The sequence below is a fragment of the Chiroxiphia lanceolata genome, chromosome 6 (assembly GCF_009829145.1).
Source record: "Chiroxiphia lanceolata isolate bChiLan1 chromosome 6, bChiLan1.pri, whole genome shotgun sequence".
NCBI classification, from domain to species: domain Eukaryota; kingdom Metazoa; phylum Chordata; class Aves; order Passeriformes; family Pipridae; genus Chiroxiphia; species Chiroxiphia lanceolata.
This window is the reverse complement of record NC_045642.1, coordinates 33,146,418-33,170,975: the sequence shown is the minus strand read 5'-3', so window position 1 is coordinate 33,170,975 and position 24,558 is coordinate 33,146,418. Positions and strand designations below refer to the sequence as shown.

General features: G+C 38.8%; 1 protein-coding gene across 1 annotated transcript in view; it reads right to left on the bottom strand.

Moving 5' to 3' along the window:
* The window catches only part of RASGRP1 (RAS guanyl releasing protein 1), a 41,962-nt gene extending 41,465 nt beyond the window's left edge, over positions 1-497 (bottom strand). The window contains 1 exon segment of the mRNA XM_032691280.1: positions 72-497. Coding sequence (XP_032547171.1) covers positions 72-103 — 32 coding nt within the window. The 5' untranslated portion in view covers positions 104-497.
* Between the last annotated feature and the right edge of the window lie 24,061 nt (positions 498-24,558).

The following is a 24,558-nucleotide window of genomic DNA, read 5'->3' as shown; positions in this document are numbered from 1 at the left end:
GTGAGACCGACCCTGGCACGGCCGCCGCGGGGAGGGGGAGACGGGAGCGTAAAACAACACGGTGAACTCACTGATTTTCTCTTCTTTTCCCTAAGGTCCCCATGCCGGTTCGAGCCGCGGCTCCGCCGCCCGGCCGGCTCTGCCGGCGGCACAGGGCGCGGAGCTGCGCGGAGCGGAGGAGGCCGGGCGGAGCGGTGCGGCCCCGCGCATCGCCTCCTCCCTCCCGCCTCGCCGCTCTCCGCGCCCGTCTCGCCTCGGGAGGAGTCTGAAACCGATTCAAGTAGGGCAGCGGCGGCGGCCGCCACCCGTGACGAGCGCTGGGGAAGATCTTATCGGCAGGAGGAAGTACTGAGCTGGGGGCTGCTCTTCTCTGAAGCCTCCGGGTTTACCGGGTACCGACACGCGCTCCGGGCTCTCACCGCCGGGCTCTGAAACCGCCGCAACTTTTTTTCCACGGCACAACTCCTGTCAGGCAGGGCAGGCCCTCCTTTCCTTTCCCCTCCCCTTCCCCTGCCCTCCACTCTGGGGAAGCTCCCTCCCCAGGGCGGGCTGAGCTGCCGGGGCTCACGGGTGCCTCCGCCGCGCTCCCGGAGCACCCCCGCCCGCGGCCGGCACGGGCCCCTGCTCACCTAGCCCGGGGGGTGGGCGGCAGGGGCCCGATGGCGACCTGGCTCACGGGGAGGCGCCCAGGGCTTTCCGCTCCGCGTGGTACACCCAGCTGGAAGGGAGCGTCTATGCGATGCTCAGATGGGGACACAAAACTGAGATACCCACCTTGACGATTGCCATTTTAAAGGCTCTGTGCTTATTTGGCACCTTAGACTACCCCTCCAGTTTAATCGCAGAGCAAGGAAAGGAGACCCAGTATTTTTCATGGTTCTTGTATCACCTTTATGAGTTTCTGAGAGTTCTTCCAGCTCAACATTGACAACTTCTCCACTTTGAGAAGAAATGACCAGGCAGGAAATCTGAAAGGGCAAACTCACCTCGTATCATACAGTTTGTCCAAATGGTCTTTTGTTGACAAATACACTCAGTGGACCAATACAAAAGTACTGAGTCACAAAGCATTGTCAACGGTTTATTTTAAGCTCTCAGTTTGTATTTTTAAACATTACTTAGTCATCATAATGCCATTGTGCCACACAACAAGATTCAGACAGATTCAGTGAACTGTTTATTTAATTTTAAGACTAACCGGCAAGGTTCAGGTATTCCAGGTAATTATCTGACCAACAACCAGAGCACATTTCTCTTTGGGTCTTGAAAATGATCAATTTTGCTCACTGGCATTTTCTCAGGGGCAGTGGTAAATACCATTATCACCACGGTAACTGGGGCAACCTGACTTTTGCTCTGCTGAAGAATTCCAGGTAAAAGCAAAAACCCTACATACTCCTTGAAATCACATTCAGTATGTGACATTCCTCTGAGTAAGTTGTGAACTCATTCCTAGCATAGAGCTTGAAGGCCATTGTGGTTTAAGAAACACAAACACATTAATATATATCCAAGATCACATGTCATGTGCTCTGTGGTATTATCTGTAGCAATTATGTTGTTGAGCCGATTTCCTGGCTGAATTGTACTTCAGAGAAGTACATCTCAGCCATCTTTGCTTTTAACACATGTTCCCTGAGAAGTTCACATGCATTCATACATCTAGTGTAGGAAGCAATTCCAGAAAAGGAGAAAAGCTTGCTAACACAATTGGGAAGAAAAACAGCAAATAGAAACCTAAGAGTCACTGTATGAAGTGTCAGCCCAGCTTTTGCAAACTAGGTAGTAATCAGAGTCATAGGGTTTAACAAGTGAGGGCCTCCTAGCAATTACACATGAAAAAAATTTCATCTGAGCTGTGATGTGCTAAAGGTGTGACTGTCCTGTATCGTTAGGCCTATTTAAGGTATCATCTAATTTTACTTCTCGGTTATAATTAAGGTTTATATCTCTTAGAAACAGGTTGTTGTCACGAGTGTTGATTTCTGTTAAAGCCAGTAGAGCAGTTCTAGTATTGTGTTCCAAGCCTGGGTCATACCTTTCGATCAGGATGATTTAGGCTTTGGGTACACTCACCAATTTATCAAATATTTGCATTTTTTGGAAGTTGCAGAGTTAGTGAAGATTCTGGTCTGATAACCCCATTGAGGTTATCAGACCATTGCCACGGTCCGAGGGGGGATGGGACCGTGACACAGCACGGATGGGTCCGGAGACAAGGTAGGGGTGCAGATGGAATACTTTATTGAGGTATGCATGGGGTTTTTTATCAGTTCAGGCGGGGAAAGGGCTAGAACATGGGTGAAGCATGAGACAGACAAACGGGGAAACAAATCGGGGTAGGGACACAGGCAAAAGGGGGAGGAACGTGGGAGAAGCCGGGGAAGGAAAGGGTGAATGGCGGCTGCCTCCTCTCCGCAGCTTCTCCGGCCAATCAGAGGGGGAAGCAGGGAAGTGGGCAAGCCTGGGCATCCCCGGGAGATACAAATCCTGGGGAAACATACAATGTGTATATACATAATAACTGTAAAGTCTGTATCATAAAGTCCTTTCAATTGCTGTACATCTTTTTCCACTCCTGAAATCATTCCCATCCTGAATCTTGCTCCTTCACAGAGCATAGTAATTCTCTTGCTGTTTTTCCCTTCACACAGCTTTGCCATAGTGGCCAGGGATGGAATGTTACACTTTCTGAAGCAGTGTGACCTGTAACAGTGTTACCTTTTGTGGCTTTATCACAAGCGTCTCTCTTCAATGGTGCCTGCTCCAGGGTGGCTTTTTGGACAACTACAGCTTTCATTTTTAAGAAGGAGGCAGTAAACTCATTATTGCAAAATGGGACCTGAAAGTGTAAGACTGTAGGATTCAGAGAGGGGATAGTAAATCAAGAAGAATGTGAATCCTGTTTTTAAACATGGTCTTTAAGTCAGGTTGAAGACAATCAGACTAATCTTACTGGAGTGCTTTGGGTTGTCAATAAGGTACCTCTGAGTTTCCAGATTTTCTGCAAGAACAGAAGGAAGTGAGAGCATGTAGTAGCCTCTGTCTTCTTACATTTAAGGACCATATGTTTATGTACATTATAAGCAAGACGTCTTAGTGTCTTAGTAGTTAGACATCTTAGTATTTAGTACCTAACCAATCTACTTCTATACTGACATTTCTTCTGTAAAGGTTGCTTCTGTTAAACATATTAACATCCAGCAGTCAGCCTTTAGCTGAACAAGGTGAAACAGAGACACAACTGGAATTCATGAAAGCAGAAAAGGAAAAGCTTAGGAAAACTGTCAGAACCTAGAGTAGAGCATGGAATACTGGGTCTTGTTGGTTTTTTGAATTTGCCAGAGCATTTCTTGGGTTATTTGCTAGCCATGGGTTCCCCACCATTCTCAGTGAACACTCAGGCTGATCATTACAGCTACTGTAAATTTGTTCACTTCAAATGCCAAAGGTCTGTGGGATGTATTGAAAGAGTCCAGTCCTAGTAATGATCCATACAGGTGTAAGCATGATGCCACTTGATGGAACATCTGTGGGTTTTCGTCTTGGAAATTATAGGTAAGAGATAGCTTGTAGGTAAAGGCAATATCTTTTATCAGACCAACTGTCACATTTAGAAAACTACATGATTTTGAGTAGACTTAACAAGCATTTCTGCAGAGAATTTCAAATCACACAATGACTGAGTTTGGAAGGGACCTCAGGTTCAGCCTTCTGCTCAAGCATGGCCAGCTGGTTGCTCAGGGCTTTATCTAGCTGGATCTTGAAAGCCTCCAAGTCTGAAGACTGTGCTATTCATGCTTAATTAGATGCTGCTGCCTTTGGTCTGTGTTTGGCCCAGCCACTTGTGAGAGTCTGTTCTTTTCCTGCCAAGTTATGAGAAAACAAGCACTGATAAACGAGAACTTTGTCCTCAAAGGAAGCATCTTGTATAAACTAGAATTAATTGGTACCTCACTATTGGTTGGTGGCCCTTCAAAGGCATTTGAAGGAGAAAGTGAAGAGGAGGAGGGTGAAGTAAGTTCCCAGACTCATTTAGGAAAGACCCCCTTGGATTGAGCATGCAGGCACGGGGAAAATGCGCAGAAGAGATGCCACTTGCCTAACAGGGGAAGGGACCGAAGGCCTCTAGCTGGGCGGTGCTGGCCACACCAGGCAGGTAGACGCCACCAATTAATTGTTATAAAAAGCAGATAGCTCCACATCAAAGGACACCGTTGCCTTTTGTGAGGATACCCGCTATCTTGTGACGCCTGCCAACCACTGAGAACGCAGCTTCTGCTATGGGTAATTCTAGGCATTCTGGGGACAGTAAGAAAACTTCGTAAGCAACATCTGGGTGAGAGGGGGAGTCGTACTGAGGGCTTATTTTCTTCCTCCTTCCTCTCTATCAGGTTTTCGTTTTGTTGGCCACCTCTTGGTAATAAATATGGTTTTGTTGAGCTTTCAACGGTGTATGGTTTCAGTTTCTGCATCCTTCCCTGCTACAACTGCACAGGTTCCTAACCAACCTGTTGGAATATTGGACTGTTCTCCTGATTAAAAAGGAAATCTTCAAAACTAAAAAAAAAATCATCTTTATTTCTAATTACTGTCTTTGCTTGTTTTGGTTTATTTGTTGTCTCTCATACTCCTTCTGTGCACTGCTGTGAAAACCCTGGCTCCTCCTCAACAGCCTCTTCAGAAGAACAGTCAGTTTGCTATTACATCTCCCCTGAGACCATCTCTTCTCTGAGCTGAAAGGCCCCAGTTCCTTTAGTATCTCTACTCAGCACAAGTTCTCCAATATCCAGCAATCTCAGTGACCCTCTGCTGAATGCAATCCAGTTCGTCAATGTCCTTTTTGTACTGGGGAGCCCAGCAATGGCTCTGTGCCAGTGAATACAGCCCAGGGTGCTGTTGGGGCACGCTGCTGACTCATGTGCTTCTTGCTGCCTCGCAAAACCTCCACCTCCTTTCCAGTAGTGTTGTTCCCCAGATGGCCAGTCCCCAGCCTACATTAGTCTCTTCCTTCCTAGGTGCAGGACTATGCATCTGTCCTTGGTCAGTTCATTCCTCCAGCCTGTCTAGGTCTCTGGATTGCAGCCCTGGCCTCAAGGGTACTGAACTGTCATCCCAGCTTGATGCTCCCTGTAAACTTGAGGAGAGTGCACTCATCACCTCCCCCAGACTGTAGATAACAGCCTTAAAATGGGCAGGTCCCAGGGTAGACCCCTGTGCTGCTCACTGCCAGTTTCCAGTTATCGTACAACCCCTACTCCCTGAGCCTAAACATTCAATATGCTTTTTACTAGGTGGGTATCTAGTTGTCCACCCATCAGACCTCACTCTCTGAAACTGAATGCAATAACATTATAGGAAACTCAATTGAAAGCTTTACTTAACTTGAAAAATAGCAATAGCATGAAATCTGTGTACTTTTTCTGTATTATACTACTCGATCTAATAAAAGGTATTCTCTCTCCCTATAAATCTTGTCTTGATTGTGTCTTTAAGCCATTGCAGTTATGACAGTGTTACCATGTAGAGATGCCCCTTGAAGACTTGTATTCTTCAAAATTAGGAGATTCATGTCTCGTGTGTATGGGTGTCAATATTGTCAATAAAACAAGATACATCATTTCTTTCGTAGCACCTCTGCTTCCTTTTAAACCATAGTATGGGTAAGTAGTAGGGGCAAATAAAGATGCATACTGATGGGAGTTGTCATTTTCAATTGCTTTGGTTACAGAAGTTAGATTGCTTGTAATCACTAGGGAATGAGGATTAGAAAAGTAAAATTATTGTCTGATGACTGAGATAATTGAAAACTGCTTGTGCATCTTCTTTGGACTCTTTAGAATTCCTAGCTCTTCAAGCAATGATGCTGAAAAGGCTTTCTACACATTTGTTGGCTGTATTCCTCAGGATTTGGTTGCTGCCTGGGCATTCTTTTAGCTGCAGAAATTGCAGAAATCCAAGCATTCAATAGTGAAAATTAAATAAAAACACGTTCTTCCATCATGCAAAGACTAGGTAATGCTAACTAATTTTTTTTTGAAAAAGGTCCTCATGGTCTCACTTCGAGTACTACAACTTTTTGACCCTTCCCTTGTGCCTTTGCTCCCCTTTTTTTAATGGGAAAAATAATCTCACTGTACTTCACAACAATGAGTAATAAAGTCTTTTTTGATTTACAGTCATGTTGATGAAATTTATCCAATTGCTTAGTAATATACTCTGAAAAGAACTGCATTTGTATTTGTGAAAGTGCTCTATATTCCAGGATGTACAGTATACATGAACGCATAATTTTGCAACCCAAATTAGAGGTTTCACATTCAGTGCAGGAAATTCGACACTGATAGATGGATATATGCATCAGGCAGGGCATATATAGTACTCCAGTACCTGAGTTTCATCAGTACACAGATAGGGATTCTGAGCAGAGACAAATCCGTGTAAAATGGCAAAATTCCTCTTCCCTTTTCTTCTTTTCAGACAAATCTTACAAGGTGAAGTGAGCCAGCCCAGTACAATGTAGATATTTCTAATTTTTAATAACTTAATTTCTCATTCTCTTTTCACCTGGACTCCCTCACAGACTTAAAAGTCATCAGAGTCTAAAATTTACTTTAAAAACTATACTTAAGTTTATCATTAGTTGTTTGTACAGATAATTTGCAAACTGCTGATTGACAACAGTCTTGCACTTAAATAAAAGTGCAGCTATGTGTAACTGAAACTATTAGATTTTGTTGCTGCTTTTAATCAAGAAACAGTGGACTGTTTAAATAACAGTGGACTAAAATTAATTGTTCCTGTAAAATTAAAAAAAAAAAGCAATTAGCATATATCTTGATAATATAAAAAACATCAAGAAGCCTGGTGAGTTAGCAAATGTTACTTACTGGTGCCGTTCTTTTCAGTAAAATCACACTTTTATTTGTGTGCCTTTCAGGCTTAGTCTCCAGCCTTTCTATTGATTCAAGATTTTGATATTTCTCTACTTAGGATAATGCTGAAATACAGTGAGCATTAATCAGCTGCCTATAAGGATCATCTGCCTCTCTTGCATTAATATCCAACTGTTCCAGAAGCAGTACACAATGGGGCAATATGCAGTGAAAGGTAATGATATTGCTAACTGAAATCTGTGTTCTGTATCAATAAAACCAAAATCACATTTAATTCTGGCATCAGGGAAAGATAAAAGTTTTTATTTACTATAACTGAATCCAAGAGCATTGTCTTCATAACTTCTATTTCGTGCCAGTGCTCCATAGCAAAATAGTTTTCTCTCCTTTATGATCTTTCAGAATTAAGGTACTTAATCAGTTTTCATTCAGGTCATCAGAGTGCTTATGTGTACATACAGTTCACCAATTGATTTTGGTAAGAATTGCACAAAAATTAATCTCCTTCCCTTCCTCCTCCCACTCCCCCCAAAAGCCCAACATGCTGCAACACCTTATTTCTTAAAACACATGTATAAAGTATGGATAGATAAGGTGACAAACAGCTGGTACCCTTGAAATAACCACTGTGCAGAAAGGAAAAGCATAACAATACTACTAAGAATGCTTCTTTTTGATTCACCATCTGATTTAAAAGAACAAAATAGCTACTTAAACAGGATGTAGATAACATCACCCAAACATCTCTTTGTAAACATTTTCCAAGGGGGACAGTAATTAGCTACTTCCTTTACAGGATATCTCTTGGTCAGCAGCAAGAGGCCAGACACCACTCTCTAGAAATATACTAAGTGTATTGTTTTAACTTTAAAATTGGTTTCACAAATAAATTCTTGTGGATATAACAGTCCCTGTGAAAGTATAACAGGATGAAAGTTGGGCTTACGGAAGTGTTAGGGTTTTGAGTTTTTTTGATGTAACGTTTACTTAAAATTTTTCTGTTTAGCAAATAGCAGTGTTAATGGTTTTGCCCTTGTTATTTGCAGTGACAAAATCAGTGGCAGGCATTGTGTGAACAAGCAGGAGTGAGAACTCCTGCTAACCGTGAGGTGAGAAGAAATGAGGAGTAATCAGAGAGTTTTCACAGGACATGAGTATGAGGGAAGTGGTGTTTCTCTGCCCTTTCTGATCTCATCTGCAGGGCAGAAACCTTTTCCAAGGGGATTTCACCCTGAAATGCAAAGTTGTGCTGATTTGAACTGAACATTGCTGAAAATGTAAGTGAACATGATACACCACATAGACAAGGCCCATCCTTCTCTGCTGAGGGACTCTCCTTTTCCATCAGTTTAAGACAAAAGCTTTTCTCCCTTCTCACCAGGTTTTGCCTGCTCCTCTCTGCTTCTCTGATATGCTCATTATGTGAGTCAAATGGAGAAGAAAGGAAGTGAGGGAGGAGGAAGAGCATCTTCCCTCAAACCCATTCCAGCAACTCACCAGAGCCCATGGTTCTGAAGGATCAGAAGGAAGCAGAACAAGGCTAACAAAGTCAGTGTGGCTGCAGGTAATAGTGGCTGCCAAAGGCTGGCTGTCTTCAGTTGTTATTGGTACAAGAACTAAAAATGAGTTGACCATTATTTGAAAGGAAAAAAGGAATCTTAGTTGTGGGCTGCAAATGGTAAATTTACCAGCTATAAGTCATCATGGCTAGGCTTCGCGAACGAAGATTTGGGAAGGCACTATCCACTTTTGCTACAGGCACGCTGGTGGCTTATGAGGCCAATACGTGACAGACATATCCGATTGCAAAAGGCGCAGCAGAAAGACTCCTTAGATGGTGCATTTTGCAAGATACGGTTCTTTCTGCGTTGCCTTTTTTCCTCGAGAGTGATCCTGCGTGTGTTCTCGAAGGAGACAGCTGCATTATAGATGGTGTGTCTCCAGGCCTCCCGATTTGAGGCCAGAGTAGACCAGTGGTGATCAATATGGCCAAGGCTGAGATGTTGTTTCAGGGAGTCCTTGTATCTTTTCTTCGGGCCTCTCATGCGGCAGCCAGTGGCAAGTTCACCATAGAGCAGGATCTAGGGAGGCGGTGGTCCTTCATCCTTGAGACGTGCCCTGCCCATCGCAGCTGCGTTCTCAGTAACATGGCCTCAATACTAGTGACAGCTGCTTGCTCTAGTACAGATGTATTGGTCACATAATCAGACCAGCGGATGTTAAGGATTGTACGGAGGCAGCGCTGATGGAAGCGTTCTAGGAGACGCAGGTGGTGCCGGTAGATGACCCATGATTCCGAACCATATAGGAGAGTAGACAACACTATGGCTTTGTAAACGCCGATCTTGGTGCTTTTCTTCAAGTGTTTATTACGCCATACTCTTTTGTGGAGTTTTCCAAAGGCACTATATGCCTTAGCTAACCTGTTGTCTATCTCTCCGTCGATCTTACCATCTGAGGAGATAAGGCTACCAAGGTAGTTAAACTGTTGGACTGATTTGAGCTCTGATTTGAGCTCTCAATGGTGATGTGGGGATGATGGAAGACTTCCTGAGGTGCAGGTTGATGGAGGACCTCTGTCTTCTTTAAGATGACTTCCAGCCCAAAGAGCTCACAGCAGCATCTGCAAAGCAGGATGTTAAACGCTGCAGAGCTGCTTCTGTGTGGGCAACAAGGGCGGCGTCATCAGCATAAAGCAGCTCCCGAACAAGATGGTTTAAGGTCTTGGTGTGGGCCTTCAGTCGCCTTAGATTGAATAGACTTCCATCAGTACGGTATCGAATGTAGATACCGTCCTGATCATCGAGGTCTGCTGTGGCCCTTTGGAGCATCATGCTAAAGAAGACGGTGAATAGGGTAGGAGCGAGAACGCAGCCTTGTTTCACACCATTCTTAATTAAAAAGGGCTCAGAAAGTGTGTTGCCATATCTGACTTGGCCGTGCTGATCCTCATGGAGTGAGATGATCATTTTAAGGAACTTGGGGGGGCAACCTAAACGTTCCAAAATCTGCCACAGACCTTTTCTGCTCACGGTATCAAAAGCCTTGGTGAGGTCAACAAAGGTTACATAGAGACCTTTGTTCTGTTCCCTACACTTCTCTTGCAGTTGTCTGAGGACAAATACCATGTCTGTGGTGCTCCTGTTGGCTCTGAAACCACACTGACTTTCAGGTAGAATTCCTTCTGCTATAGTGGGTATTAGTCTGTTCAAGAGTATTCTTGCCAGGATTTTGCCAGCGATGGAGAGCAGAGTAATACCACGGTAGTTTGAGCAGTCAGATTTAATACCTTTCTTCTTATACAAGGTGATGATGACAGCATCACGAAGGTCTGAAGGTAGTTCACCAAGCTCCCAACAGCGCACCACAAACTCGTGAAATTTGGTGTGGAGTGCCGTGCTCCCCTGACCAGCTATAAGTATGCATGAAGGAAAAGATTAAGCTTTTTAAGGCTCCCGTTGTCTTATGTGCTCTCTTGTTCTCAGTTAGTCTGTAAACTTATGGCTTGACCTGGAGGATTTGCTGCACATATACTGCAGACGGAAGGGTGTTTGACTGAGGAATTCAACTGATGCCTTTTCAGTTGAAGAGAACTGAGATTTCATAAAATATTTGGAGCTATATAACAATTTGTTTTTGTTTATTTTTTTTAGAAAAAATTCTGGGCTTTTTCAAAGCTGTTTACAAAATTTGTTACACACAACAGTCCGTTGTTGAATTACTACTTTGTCCTGAAGAATCATTAGGATAGGTCAATACACTAGTCAGTCTCTTTAGTTCTTATGGCTATTATGAGTGAATGGTGAAAATACCTTGGAGAGGTAGGGGACCAAAATACCGGTAAAACTGTTCTCAAACTCTTTATAGGAGAATACTTAACCCTCCTATATGATACCATCAGACTTCTACTTATGGGAAGGGAACATAAAACCTGTTCCTCAGTTTCCTGGATTTAATAGGCACTTTGCAATAAATTCCATTTGGAATAGGATGAGGCAAATTAATGCAATAAAGAAAATTGTGAGTAAGGAGAGAGGTAATAGACATTGATGGTCTGTTGTGGCTAGATGTGAAATAAATAGAGGGCAATGTCAATTACTTAGACCTAAAATGATGCAAATTTTCCTGAACTCAAAAAATCTTTTCTTTTCCCAGTTACCTTCTTACCTTCTTGGCTTTAAAGCATTGTAAATTGTTTCCTGTTTTAAAGGACTGCTCAGAATATTGTCAAGTATTACTGTCACTTTTCTGGATTAGAAGCCCTATCTATTGTTGGCTTCAGTTTTAATCAGGGAGAATAGCTGTAGCAGTACTGAACAGAATGTAATTATGAATATATACCAAAACCAGTGTTCAGTACCATATCAATAACCCCATCATTTGAACGTATTTAGGCAGCAATTCAGCAAACACATTTAAACCTGCTCTTAATGGCAAATGTCACACAGGGACAGGCTGAAAATTCATATGCAGAAAATTAATTAGGTTTAAAATAAGTCCTTATTTGTCAGGAGCTCCTCTAGGGGCAATATTAAGGGGTAAAGCCCTAGTCCAAGCATATTGTTAGGTTCAGGAACTTAATCTGTAAGTATAACTGTCTCTGTGAATATCTAACTTAGAAAACAATGCAAAATTGTCAAGATATACTAAGCACTTTTGGTGCTAATATTTCTGGCTGTCAGTCTACAAGAGGGTTAGGTAAAATATCCAAAGCTTTTTGTAGCTTTATCTAGAAGGTCTTTAGTTTGCAGCTTCTTATTTTGCCTCTTTGATTGTCTGTAAAAAAAGTTAACCGTACCTTTCTCTATCCCAGACGAAACCAGGACAAAAACTTCTGAAACCTTCTAAAATCATGTGGTATAAACATGAACAGTGAAATCTTGTGACAACCTGAAAATAATATGGTAGTGAAAGTTAGAGATTCTATTTCTGTCTGAAAAGTGGTTGTTTGGGTGTGTTCTCTCTACCTATCTGTCTACCTGTCCTATTTCCTCACTTCTTTGGAATTTTGAGAGGAAAGTTTGTTAATGTTTGTTCAGGATGACTCATAGGTTAAAAAAACAAAGTGTGCTATTTCTTCATCAAATACAAGCACACTTTAAAATCTGAGTTTAAACTTAGTGGTATCTATCTTTAAAAGTTCAGAAAAAAAGAGGATGGAAAAACATTGTCAATAAACTGTGTGACTGATGAATCGGAGTAACTGAACTAGTATTCCTAATGCAGATTGGTTTATGTCCCTTTTAAGAACATGCCAAACATTATTATTCTCAGCATCAGTTACAATGTATTATTTAAGACTGTGGACAAAAAAAGGTTTTATGTGTGTTTCCCTCGTAAAGCAATGACAATAAAGAAGGAAAATTGTGCTTAAATAAACATGTCAGATTCTATCAATATTCAAACCACTATTTTAAAAGGTGCAAACTATTTATATTCAGACAGGAAAGTTGACTAAGTGCTTTTGTCTCAGTCTGTAGTTGTGACAGTGAAAAAATAGTTTGAACTCATAAAATAGGTCTGTAGATCCCTTGAATTTTTTTGCAGGGTAAGTGGCAAAAAACACATAGTAGCACACTATCAGAGTATTTGCTGTTTGGGATTCAGAACTCATACGTCTTTTAGCCTAACTTTGGTGATGTCTCAGACACACAGTGTATTTATGCAGTAGTTACTGAGGATTCAGTTTGACCCACCAGTTGGAAGCATGCACATGGCATGCTGACTTTACAACATTGTTCATCACCGTTAGAAGTTGGGCAAGTAGGTAGATGTGATAGACTATCTCATTTTCATGCAAACTTCCAAGATATGCTAGTAATTGTGGTGATGATGCTCACAGAAGCAGATATAATTTTAGTGTTTGACATGCTTCCATAGGAAGTTGTTCCTTTGGAGCTGTGTAGATTGCAGAACATGCTTAAGTATACCATAGGGAATTGAAAGAGTTATTTCATTGATTTTTTTTTAATGTTTTATTTTAACTGCCTGTATTTACTTATATACAGCATGAATTACTATGCAGCCACCTATTCAGGCATTGTTTGTTTCCCTCAACACTACTTTCATCATTTACCTTATTTTCCTGTTCCTTGAACTCTAATTTTAGTTCTTTTGGAAACATCAAGGATAAGAGGAAATTCAGGAAGTCAGTCCAGCTATTTAACAAGCTTATCTCAATCATGAGCCTTTTCTTTTTCATTTTGGTGCCATTTATGTATAGATCAGAACATGTTGGGATTTTTTTAAATTTTACTTTATCTGTTTTGCAAATATCTCCTTTTGCCTTTTTATTTTTTTGTATCTCATCTGTCTCTTTGGCTCTCACAAGACAAATGATTTAACAAAGCAATTATTCAAAATGTCTTAGAGTTAGTTTATGGAATATGTTTTGAAAAGCAACAAAAAGTCCCCACTATACAAGTCCCTGTGCTATCTTTAAGGGATTAAATACTATGCTTTTTGCAAGCTTAATTCTTTTAATATTTTTAATACTTTGAAAAATTGCTTAGAGGAATCTTCTAATTTAAAACTGTTTAACTTTGCTAAATCTTTGTCAGTTTATTTATTTTCCATGGCCATATGGTGGTAATTTCTGATATCCTAACAGTTTTAATGTAGTTAATCACACAGAACATGGGGCAAGTAAGGAACTACCAATGTGGTCATTTTACTACTGAACAACTGTTCAGTAGGACTGATATCTTAGTCGATAGAGTATTTTGTCTTCTAAATTCTTTGGATCCAATTTAAGATTCTTAATATTCTGACATAGCCGCTTCCTCAAACTGGTGGCATTTAAGCTCGTTTCTAGTCAGGCTAGTAAGCCCTCAACAATCAAAATCCATAGGCTATTTGTTCCTCTGGCTATGTTGCTTGAAAAGCATGATCCAAGGACTACTTAATATTAAATATAAGAAATGGAACCTAATTTCTTCCCTTCCCAAGGAAGTGTTATGGTAGTTGGCAGTGTTAATGTTTGTTGTGCGCATTCCCTGTGCACACAACGTTCTTTAATTATTAAATAGGAGAGATTAACAGCATGCTACCCTTTTAAGCATCCTATAGCCTGGCATTTAAGACGTTAAGATACGATTTGAATTTTATAAGCAGTGGAAGGAATTTAACCTAGGCATCTCATAGAATGATATCGTATCAGAGCATTCTCTACAAGTGAGCACATCTCTATGAGGGCTCCTAGCATGTGAGTCTTTGAATTTAAATACATTACAAAACCAGACACTTAACTTCCTTGCCCTTTGAAGCAAATCTGTCTTGAGAACAGACTCCATTACCTCAAATAAAAGAAGTGCCTCCTTTCAGCAGAGACCACTTGTGCACCTCAGATGATGTCTTCGGATATGATCTATCAGAAGGAATTACTATTAACTATGTTCAGCTCAGAATGCAGTCTGTAGCCAATTTGAGTAACTTAAGGTTCTGGATTCTGCTCCATGGCCAAACAAGCCAAATGGCTTGTTATTGCTCATAACTTTTAGTCAACACCGTGTTTCATTGTCAGGGTCACAAAAGAAAGCTGTGGAAGAGCAAAAGACTGATTTAAAATGTAAAAAGCTGATGGTAGTATCAAGAGTCAGACTTCCTCTCTAAAATATTTCATCATAATCCAATAAACATGTCTTAAACATGCTGTTGACTTATGCTTCTATCTTTCCTTGATTACATCACTTTCTCACATTGCAGTTGTGTTGCTACGGTCTGGAAGTACCAACCTCTTTAAATGTGTAATTGCAGTGATTGCACAATCAGTTGTACTCATTACTATAGCAACAAGAATAAAAATGTTCCCTAGCCCATCCCATGTAAAAAAGGTCTTAGTTTCTCTCCTTCCATTTTATTCTTATGCTGAATAAATGTTTATGGCACAGTGGAAATTGTGTGCTTTGGCTGCTCCCATTAGTGAGGGAGGGAAACTGAATTATGCTGGAACCTTTGTTTTAAAGGGGGAAATAAAATTTCTGACCTGCTAGGGAGTACTGGAAACATACACACCAAACATACGTACCCTCTCTCCAGCTTCAGTCTTGGCAGAAGATACTGTTGGCAGGGTATCTCACCAGCAGGAAGGGGAACAGTGCTTGTAAAGGAGCAAGTAAGTTCCAACACGAAACACATGCTCGAACTGCGTATTCTAATGTCAGAGTTTGAATCATTGCCTTTCTTAAGCCCCAATGAGGCCTTGTTTACAGTGATACTTTTGAGTAAACCTTACCTCATTATGACATCTGAGATCACTAACATAAATATTCTCCATCATGAACCACTCCAGTTTTCATCTCCGTTTCTCTTTCTTTGTTTAGGTACATCAGTGAGGCTTTCTGCTACCATGAGTTTAACCCTCTTAAGCACAGAGTAAATCTGAGTGGTCTTGTGGCTGTTCATGAAGACATGACACCCACAGACTGAGAAGAGAAATCTATACACCATCCATTAATGAACAGTTATTCTAGTTTGTTATTTTATTACTAATAAAGCTATATTTGGCTTTCTTCCTTTAAGCTCCAGTTCCTAATGTTGCATTGTTTCATGAGATTCCATTTTGTTGTAGGGTTTCTAATTCATAAATTTCTTACTACAGAGGAAAACTCTAAAACATAACTGAAGAAGTCAGTGCCTGATTCTGTTAACATCAAAACTAAAGTAGCATGATTTCTGTCACGTGAATTTTCTTGATATTGGGCTACAGCCTGGCATCTACAGCTGTCCCATTATTTTCACCACATTTGTATTACATTACCTTTGAGACCAAGACTTTTGAATTATGTTATCTGTGAGACCAATACTTTTTGTCCAATTTGCTACAGTTTGCCAACAGGTTCCAAAGTTACTACTGGAACATGTGTGTAGCCACCCATACACATCCACTGTGATTGCACAACTTTCATTTCCTCAGGAAACCAGACTGAAAACAAGAGGCAAACCCAGAGAACTCAAAACTCTGTCTCCTAGTCGGATATAATATCCACATTCTAGCAATCGCAAAAATGGAGTTTCCCGTGTAAGTCCTACATGTAAAAAGCAGCCTGGTCCACTGCTTATCAGGTTTAATGCGGGAAATCCTTTGTTTGCTATTAGTCAGTTGTGTAATTTTGCTCAAATTCTCATCTCTTATTTCCCCTTTTGCCTGTTTAGACACAGTGTGGTCAAAGAGGAACAAGCACTTTGTCCACATCTTTACAGTACTTGGTATGCTGGTGCCTATGAAAGACTCTAAACTTTAATCAATTCATAGTGCAACATTCCTTTTGTTCATTATTGTATAATTAACTAGAACAGAAACAACATCTGACTACTTCAGTCAGCAACACACCAGAAAATAGAGCTGATCGCAGCTAACTTTTTGAAATCTTCCTGAAGGTTAGAGGGGATTTACCAACTGTGTGGACAAGTTTAAGTTGGTACAGCTTTTCTTGGATCATTTAAAAGAAAAAAATAAGCTACTCCTTATAAAGAATTAATCTAAATTACTAGTTTCTTTTAAGCACACTTCTTAGGGATTCTTCTCTTAAGCACTCATTTATTTAGCTATTTAGAAAATGAAAGGATCCTAAGAAGGAATTATGGTCTTACTATTTTTTGTGTTTCTAAATTGAGAATAAAAACTATATTGAGAAATTCTGTCTAGTTTTGTTGTAGCTGGTGGTGTAAGTGCTGATACCTGAAGTAGAATATTTTAAATGAGTTCAAAAAGCTATATAAATCTAGTTTACTCAATACCTTACTGAAAAAAAGGTAAAGGGCTGGGTTCTGTGATAAGGTACCACACCCTGCATCCAGTTATATCAGAAAAAGTGACATTCATTTTTCATTCACATTGCTTCTCTGATATGCTTTTCTTCCAGCACAGACTAAAATAATGAATTTGTGCCTTAAGTTTAAAATCTATTAACAAGGGTTCTTGAACTGTTAAAAAGCCATCTGGTTTAACCATAACTGATAGTCTCGTTTTGCATGAGAAATGTGTGCTCTGCTTTGGATTAATTAAACAGTGATCCCACAAAGCCCATGCAAGTTATGAAAAACAGTCAGTGAAACTTTAGCTTAGTTTGGATTAGATGTCCATCATTCTCAGTTTATGTTAAACCAGTAAAATGTTTATATTGACAAAGTCACCTCCTTCCTCCAATTACTTTTAGGTCTCTTTCTTCTGTAGAGTGTGTTTACAAAAGCCAATTTTTCTTTCATGCACTATTCTAGGACTTTCCAATGTTCAAAAACCTCTAAAAAATGATAACTAATCAGAATTTGTTCCTGATTCATAAGAGAAATCTTAAGGAAAAGAACTTTGACAACAAGATACAACTAGCATACACAACATCAGTTAACAGCCAAGTATTAAAAAATCCCTTTAAGCTGATGTTGCATGCAAATTAACATGAAACACAGTATCAGTGAGTATAGTTAAGCTGAGGAATACAGGCTGGAACAATAGGAAACAAATATGTTGTCTGTTCTAGGAATGTGAGAACTGTCATTCTAGAATGCATCAGTGCTATTTCCTTTCAACCTCAAATCTGGCATTTTCATCATGAGTTGTTGTAGACTTTATAATAGGCTATTTTATACTTAGATTGCTGCTTAGGAAAGAATCCCAAGTAGCTGCAGTCCACCTTGTAATGAATGCAACAGTACTTTCATGAAACAGGACCTTTTCAGATCCCCTCAGAGGAAAAAAAATCACTTTGGGGCTTAATTCTGTTTCCATTTTTTTTTTCTTTTCAAGTGTCATGTGATCTGTGAAGCAGCACACTGTGCAAATTTTGTGCAGTAACTACAGAACAATCTGTTCTTAAAAAATAGGTAATGCTTCTGTATACTGAAGAGCTGAAGCATCAGGGAACTCCTGTCAGGGTAGGCATATAAAATACCCTGCATAGATGTTTTCTGTCACTTAGATACATGACACTTGTACCCACACAGCTGTAGATGAAGCAGAGAAGAGTCTTTTTCAGGTCTTGGGCAGGATAAGAGAGATATATGTTTTTTGAACAAATCCTTACAACTAAGTGAAGTTGCTGTGTAAAAATCTTCAGATGATAAATATGGCAAATAACCTGACAACACAGAAAACATTACTTAGCATTGTTTTGAAAAAAAGCACAGCTATTTATCCTTTCTTATCAGCACATTTATGAACAAAAGAAATATACCAAGCTTTGCACATTTATAAAATCTAGCTCATACCTTACTGATCCTGCCATTTATTAAACATTCATTATTAGACTTACGCCATCTCTAGAAGTGACTCATGCACTTGTATGTAGAATTTCAATAACATCCCAGTTGCTAGGGTACATGTGATCACTCTGACATATAAAGTATCTGTTAAAAAGATTCTTTAAGTATGTAATGATCAAATCTGTAGGGTTTATTTATTCAATAAATGTTTCACCAGCAGTTATTTATTTAAACAGCATGACATTTTATGCCTTTACATAAATATTGAGTTGTATTGCACACAATCTCTAACTGATGCATATGACTTTTTTTTTCCCATGTCACTGAACAATTTTTATTTCTGCCATATGCATGTGATACAATAGTTTCCTGGGTGATTTTCCTTGACTTGTTTTTTTTTCCTCTAGCCCACTCTGTCAACATTGTTCCTTGTCTATAAATGGGTTTTTATCTTTCTTTCAAGCTTCACCTATATTTTTCTGAGGACCAGTAAAAAAATTACCTTAAATGTGCATATGGGTTTTAATATGTGCTTCTATGTCTTCACCTTAGAACTACAGGCTTGTTTATGTACATGGCTTGGAGTTTGTCCCTGCATTAAATGCTTTCTGGTAGAGACTGAGGAGATTTGCTAGTGCTGTGCATTAGTTAACCTTCTCTGGGATTTATGCTCATGACACAATCTGAGCTTTGAGACCAGAGCTATCTCTGCCACACTGCTATTTAATTTTAAATTGTGTCCTGAAAATCCTATGGTAAAAGAATACTAAATCTGCAAATTCATGGGATTAGCATATGAGAAGACAAGAATTCATGCTTTCTATAAAACTAGAGCTGGGTTAAATAAATTATCTTTTTCAGTTCTGTTGCAAAATCAAAGTGATCAGAAAGTACATTCATTTTATGTCAATCCAAATACTTTTTTTCTTCTAGTCAAATTATATTTTTCTTAGCTTGGATTCACAAAAAGTACTTCATTGCGATTTTATTCATTTATTCCGTGGCATATTGGAAACATTTGGTCTTTTCAATTGTTTTTAATTTAGTTGAGTAATGAAACAAGGCATGATTTTTTCAAAATGAAACATCAAAAAATATTTCATCATTTATGAAACAAAATCTTTTGCCCTAATAATAGCAAAAAGATGGTTTAGTACTTCATACCTCTTAGCGTTATGTATCAGATTCAACTAGAGTTAGCACAGTAGAAAAAGATATTTTTTATTATTTAAAAAAGCCCCTAAATTTATATAAATATAGATAAACATGCATCAATAGAGAATCTTTACCCAAATAAGAACATATTAGTTTTGCAGGGCTCCTGCCTAATGACTGAGCAGTCAGTGTGCAAGATAATCAAAGCTCACTGATTATTGAAAGCACTATATTGCAAGGGATGAAAGTGGCACTGAAAGGGGAAGTGCTGTTAAGCAAGTATTATTACTGGAGCTCTTAAAGGGTCAGCCTCCAAACAGTACTTGTTTTGTCATTTTATTAAAAAGCTTAGTATGGAGATGTGAGAGTGTGATAGTTGAGTTTGCCCATAGCAAAACATATGTCTATCATTGACACAGAAGAAGGATGAAATTTCTAGGAAGACCTGCATGACTGTAAGAACTGGAATCACATACAATGGATAAAATTTAATACTATCAAGTACAAGTATTTTTTGGGACTGATACTGAGAGTTTCTGTTAATTTGTGAGCTTAATGACTGGAAACAGCTGTGGTGGGGACGCAGTGGTTGATCACACATTGATTTATGAGTCACCAGCGTGATATGCCTGTAGAAGAGGCAAGTGCTCTAGATGACACTGGCTACAGTAGTGTTGGGAAGCAGTTTTGTTATTTGATGAGCAGGAGCTATCTCACCTACAACAGTTCTTGGCATCCAAGCTCAAGAAAGATGATTTCAGAGTGAAACAAATGTTTATTTCTCTGCTCTAATCCAATGTGTCATAAAATCTTCATCATTTAGCTGAATATATGACATTTCATTCTAAAAGGAACTTTAGCCAAAAACAGATAGAAACTTCCCATGATAAATTCAGATTGAACATTAGAAGTTTCCTGGAAAAATGGTCAGTAGAATCTAGAGATGATAGGTTATGGCTTCTCCTATTATGGGCAAGCATTCAATAATCCTTAAAATCAATTGGAACATTTAGGAAAAGGATTAAATTGTGTGGTTGGGCTGCAATTGCAGGAAATTAAGATTTAGAGACCCGTGGCATAATTTAGGTCGAATGGTTGTATGGTCCTATGATAGTTTTCTATTTCCACAGTATACATGCTACCGTGAATTATTACAGTTTATTGCAGTCTGCACTGAATACAGAAATTGTCTTCCATTTTACAATTTCTGTTGTTATTACTTAATCAATTTTAGTAAAGACTGAAAGAAAAACTGTTTTATTGTGTATAAGGAAAGCCAAAGTACTAAGAATAAAAACACAAAAACAGTTAAATCAAATAATATTGGGTGTCCCATCTAAGATATCTATAATCGGTTTTTCCAAACATTTAGAAATGTATATTAAAATCATACTTATCAATAACTTCTTGCAGAGGAAACTCAGTTCTGTTGCAATTCGGGTTACAGGTGCCTTATTTTTTATGTGTCTTGAGTTATACTTAGATTGCAGAACGTATGGAAGAGAGCAATTTAATATAAAATCCTCTATTATGTTCGGTAAGACTATTGTTAAGCTGTAGCAAAGCACCATAGTTCTTTCCGCCTGATTTGTCCCTATCAAGTAGAGATGATTTTGCAAGCAGTGTTTTAATCTCAAGGTGACTGTTAAGAGTTGAAACAGAAACTGTGCTGAGATACATATTATGTAAAGGATTTAACCAGACAACAAGATTGAATTAGTGTAATTTGATAGCTGCTCTGATCAGTCACTGTTACTATCCACCTGAGTCTCTGTTTAGAGACAGCCCCCCACAGGCTCCAGTTCCCTCTACAGGGGTTTCAGTGGTAATGCCAGTCTAAGACACTTGTCTTTGCCATGTGCTGGAACAACCATTACTCCAGTGCTGCAGTCCACATCCCCTACCTCATACCTGTACAGCTGACTGTGGGACTGCATTGTGGAGTGAAGTCAGAGAATAATATGCCTTGTTTGTGTATGTTTTCTTTCTTTCTAACATAATCATTTGAGTTCTCCAGTTCACAGAGTGACTCACAAACTGTTGCTCTGGCTTAACCTAGAAAGAGGACATGTAACCCCACATGAGTCCAGGAATAATCAACTTTCTCCTCAAGCCACCCCTCCGTAGAGCATGACTGTCTGGTATGTCTGTGTTGACATAGATGTGTGACCATTGCTTGCATAGACAAAGGTGTTGTAACTGTGAATTGTTGTATTTGGTAAAGTGGCTGTAGTCATTACAAAATTATCATATGAAACAAGGTTTTAAGCAGGGCAGGCAAATCCACACCATCATCTTGGTGAATTTAACAAAGCCTGAAAAGATTCATTATAGGTTGATTCTACTATTTAATCTTTTCAGTCTACAGAGTCTAGAAGGTATTTAAATGCAGACAATATGGTGTAGTTTTACTTTATTTTACTGTCAAGTGGGTTCCATTATAGGTAGCTGAAATTTACAGAAATACCCAGCTAGTAGCAAGCAGTGGCCTGAAGGAATTTCAGCCTAAATAGTTGTAGGTTAGCTAGTTAGAAACAGAAAGAAATAATTTCTTATTAGGGAAAATCATAAGGATTATAATGCTACCAAATGCTTACCCTATAAGCATTGCAGCTACAGTCCTATTAAAACAAAAAAAAAAAGGGGCAGAATTTGTTTTAAGCTGTGGTTTTACCTCTGCCTGCCCTTAGCTCTGCTATTGATTTTGACAGTGCTGCATAAGTGGCTTCTAAAAAGTGTGATATGACACGTCCTTTTAAAGGTGGTTTCTGAGAAAGTCTTGTGCCTAACCGGTAGTTGAGTTCATAAACTCGAAAAAAAAGAGATCATTAACCTCATCACCAGATAGTAGTTTTACTTCTTTAACTTACGTTCTCAATCATGTGCAGTAGTTTCGGTTTAGTCCAGAATTCCCTGAACAGTCGAGACCTGAACTTTTCTCACACTCTAAAGGTGCTGCAGATTGGCACAGGTGCATTTGAGAAGAGTTTTTTCTCAGATGTTTATTGAAATCTTAGATTTAAGCCGGAATACGTATGTTCATGAACTTCATGTTACATTACTTTACCCAGCTCACCTGCCATATGCTTTAACCAAAAGGGTCATTCTGGTTTTGATACCGTTCCTTTCAAAGAGAAGGTAAAAATCGGCCATTTTAGCAGATGAATTAATTATACTAAAAAAAAAATTTCATTCTTTTTGAATATGCTTCTTATAGATATCATGTAAGGCAAGTACCTATGTTTTTGTTTTACTTAGTGTTGATCAGTGAGTGGTAAGTTAAATGACAGTCCTTCAAGTTACTTTAATTATGGAAACTGAGAATGACTGATGAAAGATGAATCTGTGTTGCCAGCTTTGCTGTATTTTGTTTATTTAAATTCTGCTCACCAGCTTATTTGATCTTATATTGAGTCTGAAAAAGGCACATGTGACAGCCAGATTTCACATGAATTAACTAAACTAGCCTACTTGAATGTAAATGCTAATATGCTACAACATTGTGACATCTAGAAGTCTTAACTCCATTTATAGCCTAAGTTTTGTGCTTAAAAGCACTTGTTTCTGGTTTGAAAATGGGGAAAACATATACACAAAATTCAGATATTGAAACATTAATTCTAAATGAGTAGTAGCTGAAGTCCCATTCTCAATCTAGGCTTCTGTGTAAAGGAACATCATCCATATTTCAAAATCGTAAATCCATGGGATGAAAACTTTGATTTCTTCACATTCCAGCTGAAAGTGGCAGACAAGGCTTGTGTAAGGTAAATACTTATACCATAAGAAAAGAATCATAGAAATTTACATTTCTTTAACAAATAGACTCTACCTTTCTGTTTGTATGGCATGTACCACCTGACAAATCATATGATATTTTTAAAATAAATTCTACAATTGAGAACTATATTTAACATCATGGAACAAAATTAGTTAAGGGATAGAAGGGAGTAAAGTTCATGATGCGCATCACTGAGTAGAGAAGACCCAAAGTTCCCAGGAGTTGGCTCACCTAATGCAAAATTTTCCTATTAGAAATATTGCTTTGGTTTCACTTCTGTTCTTCTTTTCCTTACTCTCCTTCTCCTTCTCAAAGTAGTAGTTATTTGCTGTCTTTTAAGAATTTATTTCTGTACCTTGTAATCTCTGTGATTCACTGATTACTTTAAACTTAGCAACTAAGTGTAAGTAACATATATAATCTAAAAAATCAGACTTAAACTCTAGCCTACTGTCTAGAGTAATCATCTGTATTCTGATTACCACACCACTACATACACAAGCACTCAGATGAAAGACCAGAGCTCTGGACCATAACCAAATAGATGCATCTCTTGCTGAGTGCATGAGATAATGTCCAGGCCTGAATATTGTTTTCCTATAGGGTGTCAAAAACTAAGATGAGAACAGACTAGATTATGTATCCTCCTATTTATATCTACTTTCACCCTCAAAAGAAAAAAGGTAATGTATATGTTTTTCACATTAAAAAGCCTTTTTAGTGAGACCCTAGTTGCCTCGCATTTGATATTTAATTACACATTCAAGGGACAATCTCCATTGACTTGGAAGAAGCAATTTTCAGAGATTACTGCAGATAAGTCCATAACTGTCAGATGTTATTGCAGCATTTCTGAGCTTTGTAATTCTTGATTAAGGAAGAAGCTATGTCACTTAGCATTGACTCAAAGAAGAATGCATATCCTTAGGCTCTTAAGAGATCTTAAATAGATGTTCGATTTACAGCCTGAGTATGTGGTGGAACTAAAATAAAAAGAGAGGAAAATAACAAAATGTTCTGTAAGGAAACATCAAAGATCAGTAGAGAAAGAGCTTTTAAAAAGAAGACAGCATATGGAAAAATGATCAGGCATTGCTATATAGAGAAGAATTATTTTGAAAGCAATAGAACATTCAAAATGTATAAAACTTGCCTGTGAGGTGTAGTCTCTTCAGTTTAAAAGCTATTTTAAAAGGCTTACCAAAGGACAACTTCTCCAATTTATTATTTTTAATGCAAAATAATATTTATTATTCGTGTATTGCATATAGTTTAATGTCTGGTTGTTGTAGGCTGAAAAAATATAGAGAGGTAAAAAGAGTTCAGCAGGTCAACCATGGCATTTGAATAAAACCACCAGAACTCCATGTGGCTTAGAAAATAAGAGAGCATTTTAATTAAATGGAAACATCAGTTTGACAAAATAATGACCACTTAGTCATATCACTTTAATACATTACATTTACATTTAATAACTCAGACCATTTACCACTGAGATTAGTTGATAAATTTCTTTTAAAGTTGTTG